General features: G+C 37.6%; 1 protein-coding gene across 1 annotated transcript; it reads right to left on the bottom strand.

Annotated features, from left to right (window-relative positions):
* Positions 1-1,766: 1,766 nt before the first annotated feature.
* Positions 1,767-17,886, bottom strand: LOC311208673 (ADP-ribosyl cyclase/cyclic ADP-ribose hydrolase 2-like). Its single transcript, XM_084285537.1, has 9 exons — positions 17,666-17,886; positions 13,883-14,012; positions 12,524-12,659; positions 12,013-12,095; positions 11,321-11,397; positions 8,413-8,505; positions 7,314-7,400; positions 6,788-6,847; positions 1,767-3,025 (listed from the first exon to the last, which is right to left on the bottom strand). The coding sequence occupies exons 1-9, from the start codon at positions 17,851-17,853 to the stop codon at positions 2,911-2,913; spliced, it is 969 nt and encodes a 322-aa protein (XP_084141663.1). The 5' UTR covers positions 17,854-17,886; the 3' UTR covers positions 1,767-2,910.
* Positions 17,887-19,522: the final 1,636 nt, after the last annotated feature.

A 19,522-nucleotide genomic window follows, 5' to 3' on the forward strand; every position in this document is an offset into this window, starting at 1 on the left:
AAACACCAGCAGTATTAAAAGGGCAGAGAGGTGAACAAGTTGTCCTTGCTTTATTCCCATTAGCACTTACTCCAAAGCACTCAAGAGTTTGTATTTAAAAGTAGTCAGAGCGGGCATGAGCAGATGTATATGTGTGCATGCACATACATGCTGAAAAAATAAGTTATTCTGAATTAGAGTTCTGCATTTGTCAGATACAGTGACACGAACACATGCAGCAGAAACAAAAATAGGTTAGTGGAAGGGAGATTATATTTACTTGCATATAGGAATGAAGAGCGTGACATAACTGAGTTTTTGTGGTCCACAAAATGGGTGAAGATATGCAATATTTGTATCAGTAGCTTCCACAGGTCTGTCTGTGTAAGTGCAAAGCACCCCGTAATGCTATGGTGCATGATGCTTTCGTTTGCCAGGAGTAGTTGGGTATTGACAGATCTACACAGAATTGTGGTATCAAATTGTGTTCAAAATGAAATGATACAAATAATGTTTTCCTATGAAACATTTCCCCCTTGAATCATTTTCCCCCTTGAAGCATTTTCCCCCTTGAAATTCAGTTCCAGACCTGAATTCATGTCTTCAGACAGCTGTATTTGCAGTACTGCTAGTACAAATATGAATGATCAAAACATTTTGAATCCATTTTTGATCCACCCTGTTGAGCATTAGCAGGCATTTAGACATGATGCCTCCACATGTGCCACAGCTTTTACAGGAGACATTGCTAATCACAGCATTTACCAAGTGTTAAGGCAGAGCACAGGCAGGGCTCATTCTCACCACATACATGTAAAATATACATGTAAATAGCACTATTTGCATGCTGTGTAGTTGTAGAAATATAAGAGAAAGAAGGGATTCTCTTGCTCACTTTTGTTAGGAAATGACCTTACTGTTTCTCACTTTGCTTTTTGCCCTGCTAGATGCTAGATGCACTGTTCTTTCACACTAATCAAAACAATTTAAGTTAACTCAGAACTGATCCATACTCAGCTTGATATTTGCTGCCTTTGAGATCTTAAGAAGAGTACGTATCTAAAATTCTGCCTTCTTTTCCCAGCTATATTAGTTGGTGAGCTAAAAAACTTTACAGATCTTCCCAAGCTTTTCCTTCAAGCTTGAAGCACTTTATTCAAAAGGTATTGGGAAAAATAAAATGCTGGTTTTGCTGCTGAGTCGACATAATGGGAATAGAGGCAAGAATATTAGAAATAAGAAAATTCTGCAAGAGGTTTCTGGGTATGTTGGTCTCGATATAAGGTTAAACAGTAAATAACCTCAAGTCATTTGCATTGAATCTATCCTGCTGTGCCTCCTGCAAGTTTTAAAACGGAATTATTTATCACTTCCTGCAGTGTGTTCGGTACCATGCATAACTGCCAGTCATGATTGCACTGCTGAAATTGATAGCGTCCGGAGGCTGAAAAGCTCACATGGGCCAGAAAGCAAAAGTAGGCCAGTGGGGACACTTGGCTTGTGGGTGGCAGTTGCCTGAAAGGCATATGCCTTGCTGATGATATTTAGTTACCCTCTGAATCCCCCCCACACCGTGGTACACTGGTCAGTGGACAGGACAACACTAGACCCAAAGGTGGCTCAGGCACCTATCTGTGAGCCTGACGTCAGTCATTTTGCAAGTTTCTGAAACACACAAGAATCCTTTGAGCTGGAGCCCTAATCCAACTCTGACACAGGCAAATGCAGTTCTGTATGTTGTACAAATGAATTTGCACAGGAACTGATTTAAAGATTATTATGGGAATGGAAACCAGACAAATAAGCAACAACAACATATTTTAAATATTATCTTTCAAACATTTAACCTGATATAGTTGTAACAAAGACCGAAAGGATGCAAATCAACTACAAAGTCCTGAATCAGAAACACTCACATAACAGGAACATTCCATCCAAATTTCTTAGCAATCAGCTAACACAAACACAAATAAATAACACAGAAGCTAACAGAGAAAGTGCAACAAAATTCCAATTATTTTCTAAAATAACAACTATTTTTTTTCCGAAGATTTATGTGTCATCTTAGTAGCTGGATGTCCTGCTAGTTTAGATGAACATCCATCTAGAACACTTCGATAACTCGCAGAAGTAACTCAAGAGACCTTCAAGATTACAGCTGCTTTCTTCTCCATATATTCTCAAACACACTGAGTCCACTGAAAGCAGACAAATATCTGACTTGTCAGGTTCTTGTCTGAATTTGATATGCTAACCACATTGTGTTAGAAAACCTGTGGAGCCTTCTAGACCCAGTAATACTGACCGTATTATCCATTATCCAGTGGTAGGGAGATAGCCAGCTGAGGAACAGCTGTGGGGATGATGAAGCAATTGCCAGTCCATGGTAAATATACATGGCTTGTGTATTCTGTAACTATTACGTGTATAACAGTTTCAGTTAAGTTTGGCTCAAGTACTAGACTATGAAAATGAGTTGAAATTTTCCACTGTCTCGCTTATTGTATTTTGCACCAAGTGAGCATCTGAACTCGTACTTCCTGCTCCCACTTCCCCTTCTCAAAGCATAGTTTTCAAGGCCAAAATAGTAGGATTTAGTTGTTTGGGAGATGTATGGTGGGCATTGTTTAGGTTTTCTTTGTGAACTCTATGAACAGAGAGAAAGTATTATTCTCAGTTTCATTCTGGAGGATTTGGATAAGATAAAATAGCAATGGATTTCTTCTGCTCAAGAAAAGGAAATGAAGGGTGAGGCTTTCTAGCAGCAGATTTTTTATGCTATTAGTAGCTGATATCTAGATAGAATTATGCAGGGTTTTAATACGCAAGTTTGCCAGTCCCAGAACTAGGGTGAAATTGTAGTTAGAAATTAATTAAAGCCAAATTTAGAGCCAGCTAAGACAATAGAGAATATGGATTCAGTTGATTATCTCAGTACTCTGAAGCAGATCTGAATAAAAAGCCTACAAGAGAAACAAACATGAGCTTGTTCCAGCTGCCTCCTCTGTCTGAAGATATAGGTCTTCTTTGTGCTGGTGGTGCAGATCTGAAGAAAAGAAAACAAACAGGATGTTCACAGCACAAGGCTGAGTTAGGATTCTTTCAAATACCAGAGGTTTGTTGCCAAAGATGAAGTTTGCAGTCCAAGTGCTAAGCTAGAAGTTTCTTTATAAGCGCTTGCCACCAGATTCCCTTTAGCTGTCATGACTTTATAAATAGGGCATCTGTGTGCAGAACCCTGAGAAATTTCTTTCTACGTTGTTTGTCCATACTACCTCAGCCTCCTTATTGCTCCATGTCCATGTACCATCTCTGGCTTATACCTGAGAAAAGTATAGAGCTCTTCTAGAGAGCAGCAGTCCTAGAAGTCTATATTTTTAAAGTGCTTGATACAACAGTATCTGGAACCATTTCTAAGACTCCCTGACATTGCAAAAATGCAAGTAATAAATACCGCCACTAATAGGTTGCATTAGGCTGCCTCTCTGCTTATGTTTGTAAACCATCTCTGCCATCTAGTGGGCAGTTTTTTATTTGCATGTTTTCTTCAAACCTGGTGTCAAAGTCAAAAAAGGAGTCTGAATTTTGGCTCAGCAGGAATACAGTTCCTGGAGAGGAGTTGAGGGGCACTATCACTACCCAAGAAGCTCCAAGTAAACCACAGCACCTTCTGGGCTATCCCACTGCCACAGGCCTCTCCTTTGGAGCGCCAAGGTAACAGGAGCTGTGGTGACAAAAGTCTTCTGTACAACTGATGCTTCTGAGCTCGGGACATTAAGCTCTAGGGGATGAGAAGCCAGCTATCAGCATTGTAACAAACAGCCATAGTGAAAGGGGATGCAATGAAGCCCGCATGCCTGTGGTCAGTATTTATTGCTGAAGTATGAAAATGTCCTATGTGTACACACAATGCAAAGGAAGCCTCTCCTTAACAGATGTCATAGAACCATAGGATCATAAAGTGATTTGGGTTGGAAAGGACCTTAAAGATCATCAAGTTCCAACCCCTTGCCATGGGCAGGGACAGCTCCCACCAGACGAGGTTGCCCAAAGCCCCATCCAGCCTGGCCTTGAGCACCTCTGGGCAGCCTGTTCCAGGGCCTCACTGCCCTAAGAGTGAAGAATTTCTTCCTAATACCTTATCTAAACCTACCCCCTTTTAGTTTAAAGCCATTACCCCTTGTCCTATCACTACACTCCCTGACCACGAGTCCCTCCCCAACTTTCCTGTAGGCCCTCTTTAGGTACTGGCAGGCCACTATAAAGTCTCCCCGGAGCCTTCTCTTCTCCAGGCTGAACAACCCCAACTCCCTCAGAGAGGTGCTCCAGGCCCTTGGTCATCTTTGTGGCCCTCCTCTGAACTCATTCTCATATGTCCATGTCCTTCTTGTGCTGGGGGCCCAAGAGCTGAATGCAGGGCTCCAGGTGGGTTCCCACGAGAGCAGGGCAGAGGGGAGAATCACCTCCCTTGACCTGCTGGTCACACCACATTTAATGCAGCCAAGGATACAGCTGGCTTTCTAAGCTGCAAGCGCACATTGCCAGCTCATATTGAGTTTGTCATCAACCAACATCCCCAGGTCCTTCTCCTCAGCATGGTACCTTAGCATAGTTTCCAGAAAGATCTGCTCCATGATCTTGCCAAGTACAGAGGTGAGACTGACTGGCCTAGTAGTTCCCTGGGTCTTCCTTTTTTTCCCTGTTTAAAAATGGGGGTTGTTTTACCCCTCTTCCAGTCAGTGGGAACTTCACTGGATTGCCACAACCTATCACTTAGGATGGATAGTGGCTTAGCAACCACATTCACCAGTTCCTTCAGGGCCTGCAGATGTACCTCATCAGGTGCCATGGATTTGTGCACCTTCATATCCCTTAAACATCCTTGTGCTGAGATACATGCTCTTAATAGTAACACCACTACTGACCAAACTGTTCCCATGTCAGCTAACTGAGCATCAGAGAGGGAGAATCCATCTACAGAGAAAACAGATCTAGAAGATAGTCATCAAATAATTTATCTAACACCTGCTTAAGGCTCTTTTGGAAAGGGCAGCTAATTTCAATGAAGATGTTATTTGTTGCAGAGAAGTGATTCGGGGAAGAGTGTAAGTATTCATTCGTGTTAAGTGTTTCAGATACTTAAATTTCAGAGAGCTGCAATAATTTTTAGCATGCAGATTGGGAAGCTCTGTCTTGATCAGGGATAGCATAGATACGAAGTGTATTAAACCTATTGCATTGCCATGCACACGAGAGGGAATGTAAAACTCAGGAAGAAAAGAAGCAGGGAAACTTTTCCTGATGAGGATGAAAACAGCCAAGTCCATGACATCTATGAGCAAAAGCCTTATAATTCACTGACAGGACAAGGAGACCCTGTTTAATCCACTATGCAAGTGGTATACACTAAAAAACAAATGCCTCAACAAGCCAGGAACAGGTTGATTTTAATATCTACTACCTAAAAGGAGTCTAGAGCTCTCAGTGATTTCTAAAATGCTGCTGTTTTCGTTGCATGTTTATAGGTTGGTGCTGGGATATAATTTGGATGTAAATGTTGTCACGTGACAAGACGAGTAAAAATTTTCAGTGACCCACAGAAACAGAAGAGTACTCCTTTTCTGTAGGAGTGTATTAAAAACTGAACGCATTCTATGGGAAGCGATATACATCTCCTTTTTTGTACTAAGTGAAGCACTACTGCCACACAACGTCCATTCAGAGGCAGGCAGAACATATCCAAACCTGAGCACAGGAGTCATGTGCTGCCATAACCAGGGACAGCAAATCAGGTTTTTGATAGCAGAGATAATCATCGCAGTATTACAAGGGTTTTAACATACAAACGATTTGCAAGTGCTTGAATTAGGGTAGAAAGGGCAGTAGAAAAGATGTGGACAAATGTATGGACTGTGAATAAAAATAATACAACTAGAGAACAACTTCTACACATTTATGTATCCTGCAAGTTTCCAAATTGTGAGGAAGTTTTCATATTCAGATGTTCAAGTATCTTATGTGCACCTATACATGTAACAACATACAGTTTAAAACACAAGTGAAAACAGACCTCTTTCCTGTAAAATTAAATGAAATACATAATAAATTAATTTAATGCTTTTTACACAATATATATATATTATACACAATATATATATTGTATATATATATATTATACACAATATATATATTGTATATATTGTATATATATATATATAGGAAGGGTAACAATTAAACCTAGTGGGGGAGTGACGCTTGCTAATTAAAAAAGGTTTATCTTGGATTTAAGCTGCATTTTCTGCAGACAACCTACTGGACCAAAGTAAATGTATTAAAATGTAGAAACTAAGCTTGCATGCAAAATGGAAGATTAAAAAAACTTTCTCAAAATTTGGAACCAAAAGTTCCAGTAGCTGGAGAAGTGTTCTTTAGTTCTATTGTCATTTGACATACAATTTCATTATTTTTGGATGAATATTAATGAAAATAATTCAAAATTTTGAGTATTTTGCATTAGAACACTGATATTTACAAACTTCATTCATACCATTAGTGATACGCAGTGTGATTGTGTGATCAAAGAGAAATGATTAATACCTAATTTGCAACAGCAGGAACTCACTGAGATTTGTGCACAATTTCTAGATAGAAATTATTTACTTAATACAAAGTAAGTAATAAACTTAATAATGCATATTGCTTATGGATGCTATATAGATGGTTGAGATGGAATCTGTTAATTGTTGACTTCTGCATTATTCACTTGGCTGCAATGACACTGGTGATGGATTGAACTTCTTTTACTTACGATGACAGAATACAGTTAGAGTCATCAGGATAATCCACACAGAGCAAGAACAGTACAGGCCTGTGAAGAGATTGTTTTATTTGCATCTTTCAGACAGAACACCAAGGAAAACAAATGAAGAAATGAAACAAACTCCAAAATATTATCATGTCTAAAGCTTCCCTTCAATGATACTCTGAATAACTAGAGCTGTGAATACTGCTGTTAATAATTAGTAATTCTGCAGACATTTAACACTTTTTCAACTATTGCTTAGATTTTTGGTTCAAATACACATTCACTATGAATTGATACATGAGGACATCTTCTGTGTCTAATACTGGGTAAGTATAATGTTTCTCTTAATTATGCAATTCTGCAATAAGATGCAGTGTTTTGCTTAATTCATTGCTGGAAAATGTTAAGTCTGTTGTACTTAGACACTTGTACTTAAGTCTAGCACTTAGACATTTGAAGCTAAGCAATAATTTAATATAGATCATTTGCTTCTGCAGATACACTGTATTTATGAAGGATTTTCACTTACTTGTAATTGTCAGTGCAGGTGACATCATAGCCAAGGGCTTTCAGTCGGTCTTCTAATATCTTTACAGTATTTTTTCCACAGGAATCTCTGTGAGAAAAGATTGTAATATTATTGCATGTCTCTCATCATGCAATTTCTTTTCATTGGACTTGATGGAATTAGTAATATAAATCCCCATTACTTTGTCTCTTCTACGCTCCTTAACATACATAGAAAACTGATGCACATTGCTATTTATAATGCTTCATTTGCTTATAGTTGTTTAACATTTTATATTCAGTTTGCAGAGACCGGAGATTGGTTTCAGCTTCTACAGCATTTGCAGATTCCATTAACCAACACTCCTATGTTTCTGAGATTTCACTACAGAAACAAGAAAAAAAAATAATAAAAAATAATAAAGACTTTAATTTTTAATATTCTTTGTCAGGTGTTTAGCTGGTGATGGAGTCGATGCTGTCTTTACAGAATAAGCTGGTTATAACAAATTTGAATTATTCTTGTTGTTAGAAGCTTGTCCTCTTTCTTGAATACAAAGCAATACTAAAACAGGAGACAGAGAAAAAAAAAAAAACACAAAACAACCCACAAACAGAAATAATCCTAAATGCTGCTTCTATATCTAGCATCATTTTTTTTTTTTTTAATTTGGTCAAATTAGCAAAGAAAGCTTGGCATAGTATAGAACCTACTGAGACCTCTAAAAAGTGAACCAATGTCAAGTAGTAAGGTTTGTCACTTACCCATTGGTCAGTAAATACTCATTACTAAAGAAATCATAGGTTGATCAACAAAATCACTGTGAAAAGCAAAACTGCATGTGCTATGTCATCACTTAAGGTTTGAGATCCACACATACATATCTCAAACTAACTGAGTGGACTCCAGAACTAATATGACAATTTATTTTTATTTTCTCTAATTCTCCTATTTATACAGTCTTTGTGAATGTCGGATTGTTCATTCTGTGTTAGTGAGACCATCTAAAATATTTTTAGTTTAATTGCTATGCAATTGTAATGAAAGAGAAAACTAGGGTAAAATTTTAAAGACTGGTTGAAAAAGGAGAAGTGAGTTGTTTTTAGATGATACAACTTACCTATCTGGTCCTTGAATATCATCCACAACCCAGATGACAATTTTTGAGATCTTATCTTTCTGGAGATTAGGTATTTCATAATCTGCAAAAAATCTGATTCAAAAAAAAACAAATTATTAGAACTATATGGAACAGGAAAAAAAAAAATCCCTTTGCAGTCAAATCTCTTTTGCAATCAAGCCACTGATCCTGCTGTAGCACATGAGCTTCCTTGATTTTACATTTATATCTTCTGATTACAACCAGACTCAACACAGAGTTGAAAAAATCTGATTCACATTCTGAATGTCCAAAAAGTCAAACACTTAATCAGAGGTTTTGTTTTTATATTCTTATTCTTAGAGGGTCTCAGCTGATTAAAGTTGTAACTTAAAGGAGAACCAGAGTGAACTGAACTTTAAAGTGCAAAACCAAACAAAAAAGCATTTGATATTTAGTCAGGAAAGATCATTCTTGTAGTTAATGCTCTTAGAGACAACACAATTCTGTTTAAAATAAAATATAACAACAGCCACGAGACAAATATATTTTTAGATATGAAATCACAGAAAAAAATAACGAGGTATTTGGTCTAGGAATACATAACACTGTAAGGGAGAAACTTCTAGATATGTCTGTCCCTGGCAGGAAGAATCTTCCACTTTATTGCCTTATGTAAATTTACTTTCCTAGGTAGTTGTATAACAATTAAAACAGGATAATAAAATGACAACTAAATCTTCTGACATCAAATGGGAGATGCCAAGTCCAGTGGATTATTTTAATGTCTGTAACTGATTTTCTTGTGAGATGCAGGTATTTAAAAGCCACAGATTTCTAACCCTTCCAGCAAGGATGTATTGTAATGTTTGCTGACCCTTTCATGGTTTTCTTTCCTTCCTCTCACGGAGCTTGTAAGGGCTGTGTTTTCATTGCACATTTGGTGCGAGGCTGAGCCTAGGTGTGTGCCTTTTTTTGCCTACCATTTTAGCATGTTAATTTAAACTTTCAGAGAAGTGGGAGGTGGTTACCAACAGTTGCCAACTTTGGTCACATCTGTGTATGGCTTTGGCTAACCAGAGGTCAGTAGCACCAACAGGAGGTTTGCCCGTCCAAGGTATTCAAGCCTGTCTAAAATACAGAGGGAAAATGTCTCTCTCCCCCCCAAAACAAAACAAAACAAAACAAAACAAAACAAAACAAAACAAAACAAACTTTACAGTTATTTTTTAACTCTTTTGCTCGTTCATGCATATGTGATTGACAGCCAAAAATGCATCTAATGAAGTGAGAAACACATCTTAATTTAAAATGGTTACAGGTGACTTAATGGTGACCTAAAATGATTTAAGAAATGATTTAAGTGTACAAACTAATACAGCATGAACTATTGATGTTCCTTTGAAATAACTGATGGAAAATAGCCCAGAGTGATATTTAGCAAGACAGGCAGATTTATTTTTTTTTTTTTTTTCGAATTACCACCTGCTATTAGTTATTCAACTTTAAGCCTCTTTCAAAAAACACATCTTAAAGAAATTCAGTCATAAATGGTCTGGATAATACATAGCGAAGAACACAGATGGAGTAACTGGCTGTTTGTTATTTTTTTTCTTGGCAGGCTGTGTTCCAGAGGTGGAGATTTCACTGGCCAGAATACCACCAGGTAGGTAACTCAGGGAAATGATGGGAAGAATTAATGCACGTGTAAGAGATTTCTGAAATAGGGTCAGCATCTATAATGGAATCTGGGCATTGGCCTGCTGCCAACTAATATCATCTGCAGAAGATTCAGTTCTGGCTGACCACTTGACCAACTCTAGGGAACCATACAAGTCTTCTTGATTAGCTGAAAGCTGTGTACAGAGGTGGAGCCCTTGGGGGAAAGGGATAAGTAGACAGTAGGTGTTCTGGAACAGGTGGTAGCTCTAAGAACTTCTTGTTTCCTCCTACCTGGAAATAAAATTAACTTTGCAATGACTATCAGTCTTCATGGACATGGTGGAGTCACCATCCCTGGAGGTATTTAAGGAAAGGTTGGACATGTTTCTTAGGGACATGGTTTAGTGAGTGACATTAGTGGTATGGGAATGATTGGACCAGATGATCTTGAATGTCTCTTCCAGCCTTAGTGATTCTATGATTCATTTGGTAAACAGGAGTAGGATATGTTCTGTGCTTTAAGATATTTTTTTTTGATCAGCCTTGAACAGGATGGCTGCTGAGGTAAGGAAGGATGTATATTTCACCAAAGACAGGCAGCCATTACAGCCACATACTCAGTAAAAGTTCTTAGGGACTTATTTACAATAGATCTCAAATACAAGCTTAGATGAACTTCTGCATAGTGATAAACTTGCAAATCAGGTAAAATACATCAATTCTTAATATAAGCAGGGAATAAGAAGAGGGAGTTAATGCTTTCCATTATCCTTCTTATTTTTTCTTACTTCAATGATAAGGAATCTCAAACTACTTTATCTCTGTCACAGAGAAACAGCAGGACCAAGCACTTTCCCTATAGAACTTACCAGTTTGCTCCTAGACCTGGCAATCGCTACACTCCCTATAACAATGTCCTCTCCTAGAAGATATCCCTGATTAAAAAATTTGTAATGCTCATTTTTCTGAAGACACGCAGAGGCTATAATTTTGCTGCAGTAGGTTGCTTGACTTGAATGAATGTGGCTTTCAAAGAGACTTTATCCTACTTGCCATAGCAGCTTCTAAAATGCAAGAGGATTGCTTTCATCCATTTCATGTTGATTCCTACAGCTGGGGATAATTAACAGGTGTCCCCACAACTTAACAGACTTCCAATCCTTGTTGTGGCAGAAGACCCAGACAACTGGGTCAACAAAGGTTGACCTTTCTTTGCATGCATCAGACCTTGAATACATTATTTTGGGTTCACACACAGTTTTCTTACCCTTTGACTGGATAAGCTCCTCCTTCTGCAGAACCATTCAACAAGACATGTATCACCCCAGAACTGTGCTGTGCATACTGCAATACAAAACATTTTTTTTTCACAACTCAGCTTACTGATTTGCTATATGACTTGGTATTGTCTTGCAAGCAAATGATGACCAAGGAGAGCATTTTACCAAGGAGAATACAAGAATTGTGAATATAATATCAAACTAGCATCCTAGGCTGCTCACTTCAGTAGAGAAGACAAGAACTAAACAGCCAATGCCTTAATTCAATGTATCTTCTCAAACTATTTTTTTCAAACCTATAGACAGCTTCTTCAGTATTAGAATAAAGCATTTTGGCACTCCTTGTTGGGCTTGATCTATGAATAAAGGGTTTTCCTCAAAGCTGTCAAATGTCACTTCAGACCTGTATTCTTTAGATATTTAGCATGCTTATTGTGCTTAGTATATGCTTAATATATATTAAGACAGCTAACAGTGAATGTGAACACATTAGCTAGGTAAGATGAAAGAGTTGGATTCCTCTTGCTAAATTATACCCAGCCTAGAAAGGATTATTTATACCAGAGGAAAAAATCTACCCCTATTATAACTTTAAATCTTTTTTTGATCCAGCAATGTTTCTTGAACTTCCCAGGACATACTCACTAATGCACAAAGTGAGCATTAATGCACTATTTACAGTGATTGAAGCCATCCTCCAGAAAGAATCCACTGCATTGTTTTCACATTCTTCCATGGTAGGGCAAGATTCATAGTCCAGTCCTGTAGGAAGGCATGTGATATGTACTGTTAAAGAGATGATAATGGCCATAAAAAGTGACCTTAGAAAGCAATTACTAATAGTCCTGCATTACTCACTGAACATACACGATGATCTGACATAACGCAGGAAGCTGCCAACAGTATTTTTTCTAGCATTTTCCATCCTCTGCAGTTTACACAAAATATGACTCTTTAATTTGGTTAAAGCAACTAATCCATACCTAGGATGCAATGAGCGCCACCAAAGGACCAACGTTTATCTCCTGTGCAGCACTGCTTAGATTTCTCTGTGTTAAATATTCACACCAAATAGGCAAGAATGAGACAGTGAAGCTGCCCTGATTTTTCGTGGGGTAAAATTACCTCCTCCAAAACACAGCAGTCCATTATGGTTATATGGAAAGACGTTTAATATAATATTGTCTTACCAGTGCTGTTGGTCTGCCCACACCAGATTAGAAAATCTGCAACGAAGCCAAAGAGAGCATCACTCAGAGACATGTAGCGACGAGCTCCGCTGGTAAAGCTCTTGACTAGCAGCTGATTATTTTCCCAGAAGAGAGACTAAATAACAAAGGAATACAAAATGCAGAAGAAATGAACCATCACTTGGGTGTGGAAACAATGAGATTATGGGGTGCTGAAAACATTTTAAAACATATTTTGGCATTTCTTTCAAAATCAAGCTACTAATCGGAAATGTTAGCTATCTCTTTACAGGAATGAAGTTTGTTTTTACAGTGGTGTAAGTTCTGATCATTAGAGGCTTGAGGGATATTTTCACCATGCTGAGAATGGAAATAGACCCATATTAAATATAATTAGGCCCAGCTTTGCCCTCCTCGGCAGACATTTAGGAAAATGAAGAAAAGGAGGAAACATTCATAATCCAGATATATCTTAGAGAATTCTCTCATACTACTATGCTGAATTATGATCTGAAAAAAAATCAATGTCTAGCTGTTATTCTTGTGTTTGCAAAATGAGCTCATGAATGAAGTTATGTTGACAGGAACATTTGTTAGTTTAGCTTGTATCACTTAGAGATAAGGAATAATTGTGTGCACAGAAAAACTGCTTTGAAATACAATCTTTTAGAGGAGGCTAAAGCACACATTTAGATGGGATATGATGGCACTGTATCTCAATTCTAGTTATGCTAGTTTTAATATGTTCAACATGTCAAAGTTGAACATTCAGTGCCCTGAGACCTGGTGTGGGAGGACTGGGAGGAGAAGGAAGCAGCCAGCAGAGCTCCTAGCTTGAGGAAAAGTAGCTGTGCAAGTTCAGGGACTGAGACAGAGCTCCTGGCATGGCAGGAAAAACAGGGGACCTTTGTAGCATGAGAAGAAAGTAACACCAGTAAGAAAGGCACACAAATGCCAAGTTTTCACTGCAAAAGGAGTGAGGATGAAGAAATGGTAACATGCATACAGAACCAACGTGCACCAATGTGGAGCTGCTGGTACAGGGGCAGGAAGAGACAAAAACCATCCAGAACACCTGAGGACAGAACTGACACGGGAACAGGGTCTTCTGCACAAAGGCATGGAGTTGTAAAGCAGTACAGAAGGTTACAAAGATTACTGCATGAGCTACTGCACAAAATAAATGAAGAGATACACATTGAAAAGTGCCATCCAGCTTGAGCTTAGTTTGTAAAGTGCAGATGGGCCAAAATAATGAATCCTTATTCAGCCACAGAATGACTCTTGGTCCATTTTGAGCTACTATGTGATAGAAGATCTGCTGGATGTCACAGAACTGTTAACGTTAATAATCATTACCTTGTTAGCTGGAATTGTGTGAAATGCCAGTTTGATAAATAATTCATAGTCCTTAGGTAGAATGTTGCAAGGATCCTTGTTAATAAAAGCATTTCTGAAAGCTTCCCATAACTCCGAGCAATTCTTCTCCCTGCAATCATTGAAACGAACAAATAGCAGAACTGTTTTTTATTTTTATTTTTCAAAGCAGAGCAAGAAACTCATTTGTTGACAATCTCTTTCAATTCAGTCCCCAAATGAAAAACCTCACAAGGCTAAGACAGAAAATTCACAACTCAGGAAGAGCCTATATCTCTTTTCTTTTCCCTGTTTCTTACAGCAGCACCTATCCAAAGAGATTAGGAAGAAATGAAATGCAATGAAAATACTATGATTTACAGTGTGGGATTAGAATTATACGCAATTCGTAAAAACTTTTATAAGGTATTCATAGTGAGGTCTGATATCCAGCACTGTAGAAATGCAGCGTTCTTAGAAATTTGGGGAATTTGAAAAGCCATTTCAATTAAAACATAGCTGAACATGCAGAGCTATTGGAATGTAAATTTACTCTTAAAATGTCAGATTTGAGGCAGAAGGAAATACCAAAAAGTTTTGATGGCAGAATAATGGTTTTGATGAAGAAATGCCTTCCGATTATGCAGGCCCTTGGATTATGGAGCTGTAACTTGCTGGAGTGAGTACAGTGGTTGTATGGGACAAGTACTGTCACTGTGTAGTAGCTGCAAGAACACTGTAAGGATTCAACATTTAAACTGCTCATCAAGACGTGGTGTGAAATGAGATGCTAGGTTGTGCACTTAGTTCTCTTCTGCCGCTTCTGCCTTGGGGACAGTCATCTGCAGAAGGACAGGACTTGTCATCGAGGGATGGAAGTGTCCTAAATCTCTGGATTGGCAGGAGCTCATCTGTGAAAGCTCTGAGCCTGCCTGGAGGAATTAAAAAGTGAACTGCTACTTTCATCACTTTCCCACAGTGCCTTCCCCACTTACACTGTGACAACATCTACGCTGGGAACACTCTGCAGAACAGAATAATGTGTTTTATTTGCATAAAGCATTCCTTGTGTGAGTGGTTGTAATTACAAAGCCGTAGCTTGAACAGGTTATAGTAGTCCCTGTAAGTAAACTAAACCTTGCAATTAGCATTTTGTGCATTGAATGTCATGCATACACAGCAGGCTTTCTGCTGGCACTTCTCCTCATGAGATTCTTTAAGCAGCTGTTTTGCGATGCTGCATGTCCCAGATCATTTAATGCTACAGGACCCCTAATGATGAGCTAAACAGCTCCCATGCAGGAAAGAAACCGCTGAACTTCTCACAGTAATCTCTGCTCATGCTTCTGACACCTAGTTAAAAAATAGCTTTCCAACACCTGTTTAAAAAACAATTTATCTTAAGCAAATACGGGTTCTTGATCTGATAATATTCAGTGGTGCAATATGACCCTTGATCAGCGGTTCCAATATTTAAATAGTCTTACCTGATAACAAGATTTGCACACTATTTCTAATTTCAAGCTCTTTAAATTCTCAAACTTTAAGCTCTCAAACTTTAGCTTCTGACACCTGTATATATTTATGTCTTGTTCTGCTAAAGAGCTGTTTACTGTAAGCACACTCTTCATGTTAGTACTTGTAAATTATCATCAGCTGAAATCTTTGTTGACAGTTAAAACCAGCAGTAATTTTTTGGCTAATTCACTAGCATTTTTTTCCTCATATCATCTCATCTCAGGTTTGAACAGCTAGTAAATCAAAAGGATTATTTCTTAGCTTGCAAAATACTTCTTAAACTACTGAGTGGGAAAGGACTGTAGTTCAGGACAATTCCTTCCAATCTTAATAGACGCTAGTAAGTTGTATTAGATTTATTTCATAGTAGTCAGTTATTTTCCCCCCAAAACTTCCATTATATACTACCTGTAAAAAATATAGAAGAAATGCACTATAGGAACAGTTGTGTTTGTGTAATACAGCATAGTCCTATTAAAAAACTTAAAATATGATTTTCATTCAAATCCCTCACTTTTGTAAAACACCTCTTTTGCAACTTAGTATGTTCTGTTTTAATGTAAGGTTTTCCTTATGTTTATATAAACATTTTTAGGTTTTAATGTTATTGCAGTGTAAAGAGGTGTTTTGCCAGCTTCTTTTTTTGTTAGTAAAGTTTTTTATTTTATTTTATTTTATTTTATTTGCTCATAAATTCAAAAGCAAAAACTATCCAGGTGGCTATGCCTCTCTAAAAGCTAGCCTGGGAGCAATTAAGAAACAGACAGTGAACAGAAAGGATAATAAATAATTAGAGTATCTGTATTGCACCTGTGCTATATGAAATTTCAATATTGTTTAGATTACAGTATTTGCTTATAGACCTAAGGGAAAGAGAGTAAAAACACATAATATGAAATTAATTGTGCAGCTGTTCTTTTTATAAAGCCAATCTGGACCTTAACTCAGGAAAGCAGTGCTAAGGTCCTGCCTTGCTTTATGCTGTTCTAAGTAAGAATATTTCGATGAATGTGTTCAGACTCCTCAAGTTTACAATTTACAATAACTATCCTTTAGGTTGCTCATTTTAGAGTATTCTGTATTATTAATTATGCCTTTCTTCTGATAAAAAGGAAACGACATCTATTAACTGTAATGGGAACTTTACCTATCTAGAGTATACTGCAAGATAAGACTTTAGATATGTAAACAACTGTTAACTGACTTAAGTTTTTGTAGTTTATATTATATTCTAGGTGTGTAGAGATGTACAGTTAAAGTTTACTGGCACCTTCTGCTCTGACGTGTTTATATATTTGCCAAGCTTGAGTTGTTTAGATGAACTTTTAGTACTGTGTTATTTGCATTAGGATGATGGATTCTTTCACGCAGAACTTTGAGCAAAAGGGTTCTGATAGGGTAAGAATGTTATTAGGAGGAAACGTGTCATTTTGCCTTCATTAAAGGTCATAAACCTGTTCTCATGACAAGTCTACATCTTCCGGTTTTGCAGGAGGAACTGAAAATGGGAGGTTGGGGGAAGGTGGTGGCATTTGCTACTATTATGCAACATAATCTAACTTTATATAAGACTACAAATTAACACTGCAGAGACCCAGCCATTCCCCTTCTCCAAATACCTTCAAACTATCAGAAAAAATTTTGGTGACAGAAAAAAGGACTGACCCCAGTGAGACCGCTTGTAGACTTCTCCTTTTTACCAAAGCCAAAACAATGTAAAGAAGAATTAAAAAGTGGTCATTTTAGCATAGTGTGTTACCTCCAATTCTGTGCAGTTGATGAAAAATATGACTATGACAAGATGATGAACAGGTAATAACACTTCACCAGTTGATTTCTACTTGATTTCTCAAGTGGATAAACTAAACAGTTTCTTTCAGTAGCACACGACAGCTATGAAGTGTGGTCCTTTCCCTCTTACTTGACCTGACCTACAACACATGCAAAGTGAAGCTGGTATTCCCAGGAGTATTCCCAGATTTGGTGTTTCAGAAGTAACATCCCCACAGTTTCTGTGCAGCACCTTCCTCACAGAACACTGTATTATTAGGGTAAAAATGCGCAATATGAAGTTGAAACATTAAAAATCTTGCCTTATTTACACCGCTTGTTATTACAACATCTATCAAAGTTCAATTTTTGTTTCTAGAAAGCTACATGAATGTTGGCTTCAATACTTTCATGGCTAGGAATGAAACATCAGACTTTTGATTACTGATCATTTCATACAGAACATAAAAACTAATCCAGAGACATGCCAAAACTTACCCAACAGCAGGATTCACAATTCTGATATAGTCATAACACCTTCCAATGAAAATACTTTCCAAGTTCTGTGTTGTACCTTCACCTTTCCATTTCCTTCCTCGCACTTCTGAAAAGCTGTTCATAAACAGAATAGAGACTAGTAAGAGAGACAAAAAAAGGCTCTTCATCGTGAATTCTTGACAACCCATGTTCTTACAAAAAATAAATTAAAAAAATAAAAAGGAGAGTTAAATGATACAAATTCAGTGGAAACCAGGAGGCTTGACATTTAATGTCTTCAGTAGCGGCTGTAGTTCTCTATACAAATGACAAAGTTGGGCAGAAATCTGAACCTTGTCAGAGAATGTAATTGCACTGTTTCCTGGAATGAATGCAGCAACGGGATACATCACTTCCTTATATCTAAATGTTCTCTACTTCAGAAAACAACTTTTAGGGTTATGATGTTGCCACCTGGTGGTAACTGGGGAGAATTAAATTATACTTCTGAATTCAGGATACATTTATTACATTTTGTATTTACAATGCCTTAGGTTTGTTTTATTGCCATGCTTCAGCTTCCTAAAACACCACAAGTGCTTGCAATTTCATTTATTTCTAAGAAAGGTCTACACTTTTTTTGCATAGATTTCTGTAAAGGCAGAAAATAAATGTTGAAATATGTATCAAGAACAAAGAAATTGAAATACCTAGGTGCTGATCTCCTAAGAACCCAAATTCCAATGTGATCTTGTGTCACACACATGGGTAACATTAGTCACCTCTTTTTCTCCTTCTGCCCAGGGTACTTACAGCAAATTTTTTGATGTGATAATAGTTGTTTTTGAGTCTTCTTTGCGAAGAAAAATGTCTTGCAGGAACAAATATGACAGCCAGGAAGGATTAAGACACTTCCTGTGCCCTGAAGAAATATCTTCAACTTGCGTTTACTTTTATTCTGCCTCCCATTTCTTCTTGCACGAGTACTTTGTTAGAACATCAAGTGGTGTACACGAAAGCACTTTCCATTGTAAATATCCTGTGGTATACACTGCTGTAAATAGAGCCAAATACTTTTTCCTCTCTTTAAAACAATTATTATTATTATTTTTAACTTGAGAGCAATTTTTGTTTTGCAGATTCACGTTTCTGAGAAACGTACCCGTTCTTTTTCTGTTGAGCAGTCTCCATGCCTCAGTGAATACACACACCTTTATTATTTCTGTACTTATTTATATAGTGCTATAGATACATGCTAGTTAAATGTTGATGCACCAGTTCTCACTTAATGTATATTGCTGAAGGCAAAATCTTTCTAATCGTTGAGTAAATTGCTGATGATGGATTTCTCCTGCAAATGTGATAGAGAGATAACAAGTTGGCTTGTTATCTGCAGGAGATTCTTTAGGAAAGCAAGACTTGCCCAGAAATAGATTTGCAATGTTGGGCTTACTATGGTGGAGACACACCAAATGCCGTACTTCACTCCGGTTACTTCTTCAGTGCTTTTCCTCCCTATTTCCCTTCATAACCTCTCTGAAACATGGCCATACTGATGGGGCATGTTAGTCAAATGGTTTAAAGTCTACTGCTTTGGATTCAGGATTAGAGAGAATCCATGGAAGTCAAGGAATTTTTTTTTTCTTTACCATTGATTTCACTGCAGACAAGTTTTGCCCAATAATTTCAGGAGAGGTACCAGAGGCATCACTGATGGGAACTTCTATATAGAAACAAGCCGAAATTCTCAGTAATTTTCCATTAAGACTAAAATTTCTGCTTAGAAATACACAGGTTGACTTGAAAAGATGGATACAGGGTTTTACAGTGGCTCTTCTGCAAGGACACACGAGGTTAGGGCTCAACAACTTCCCTAAG

This window comes from Netta rufina (genome assembly GCF_964035555.1).
Source record: "Netta rufina genome assembly, chromosome: 4".
Lineage (NCBI taxonomy): Eukaryota > Metazoa > Chordata > Aves > Anseriformes > Anatidae > Netta > Netta rufina.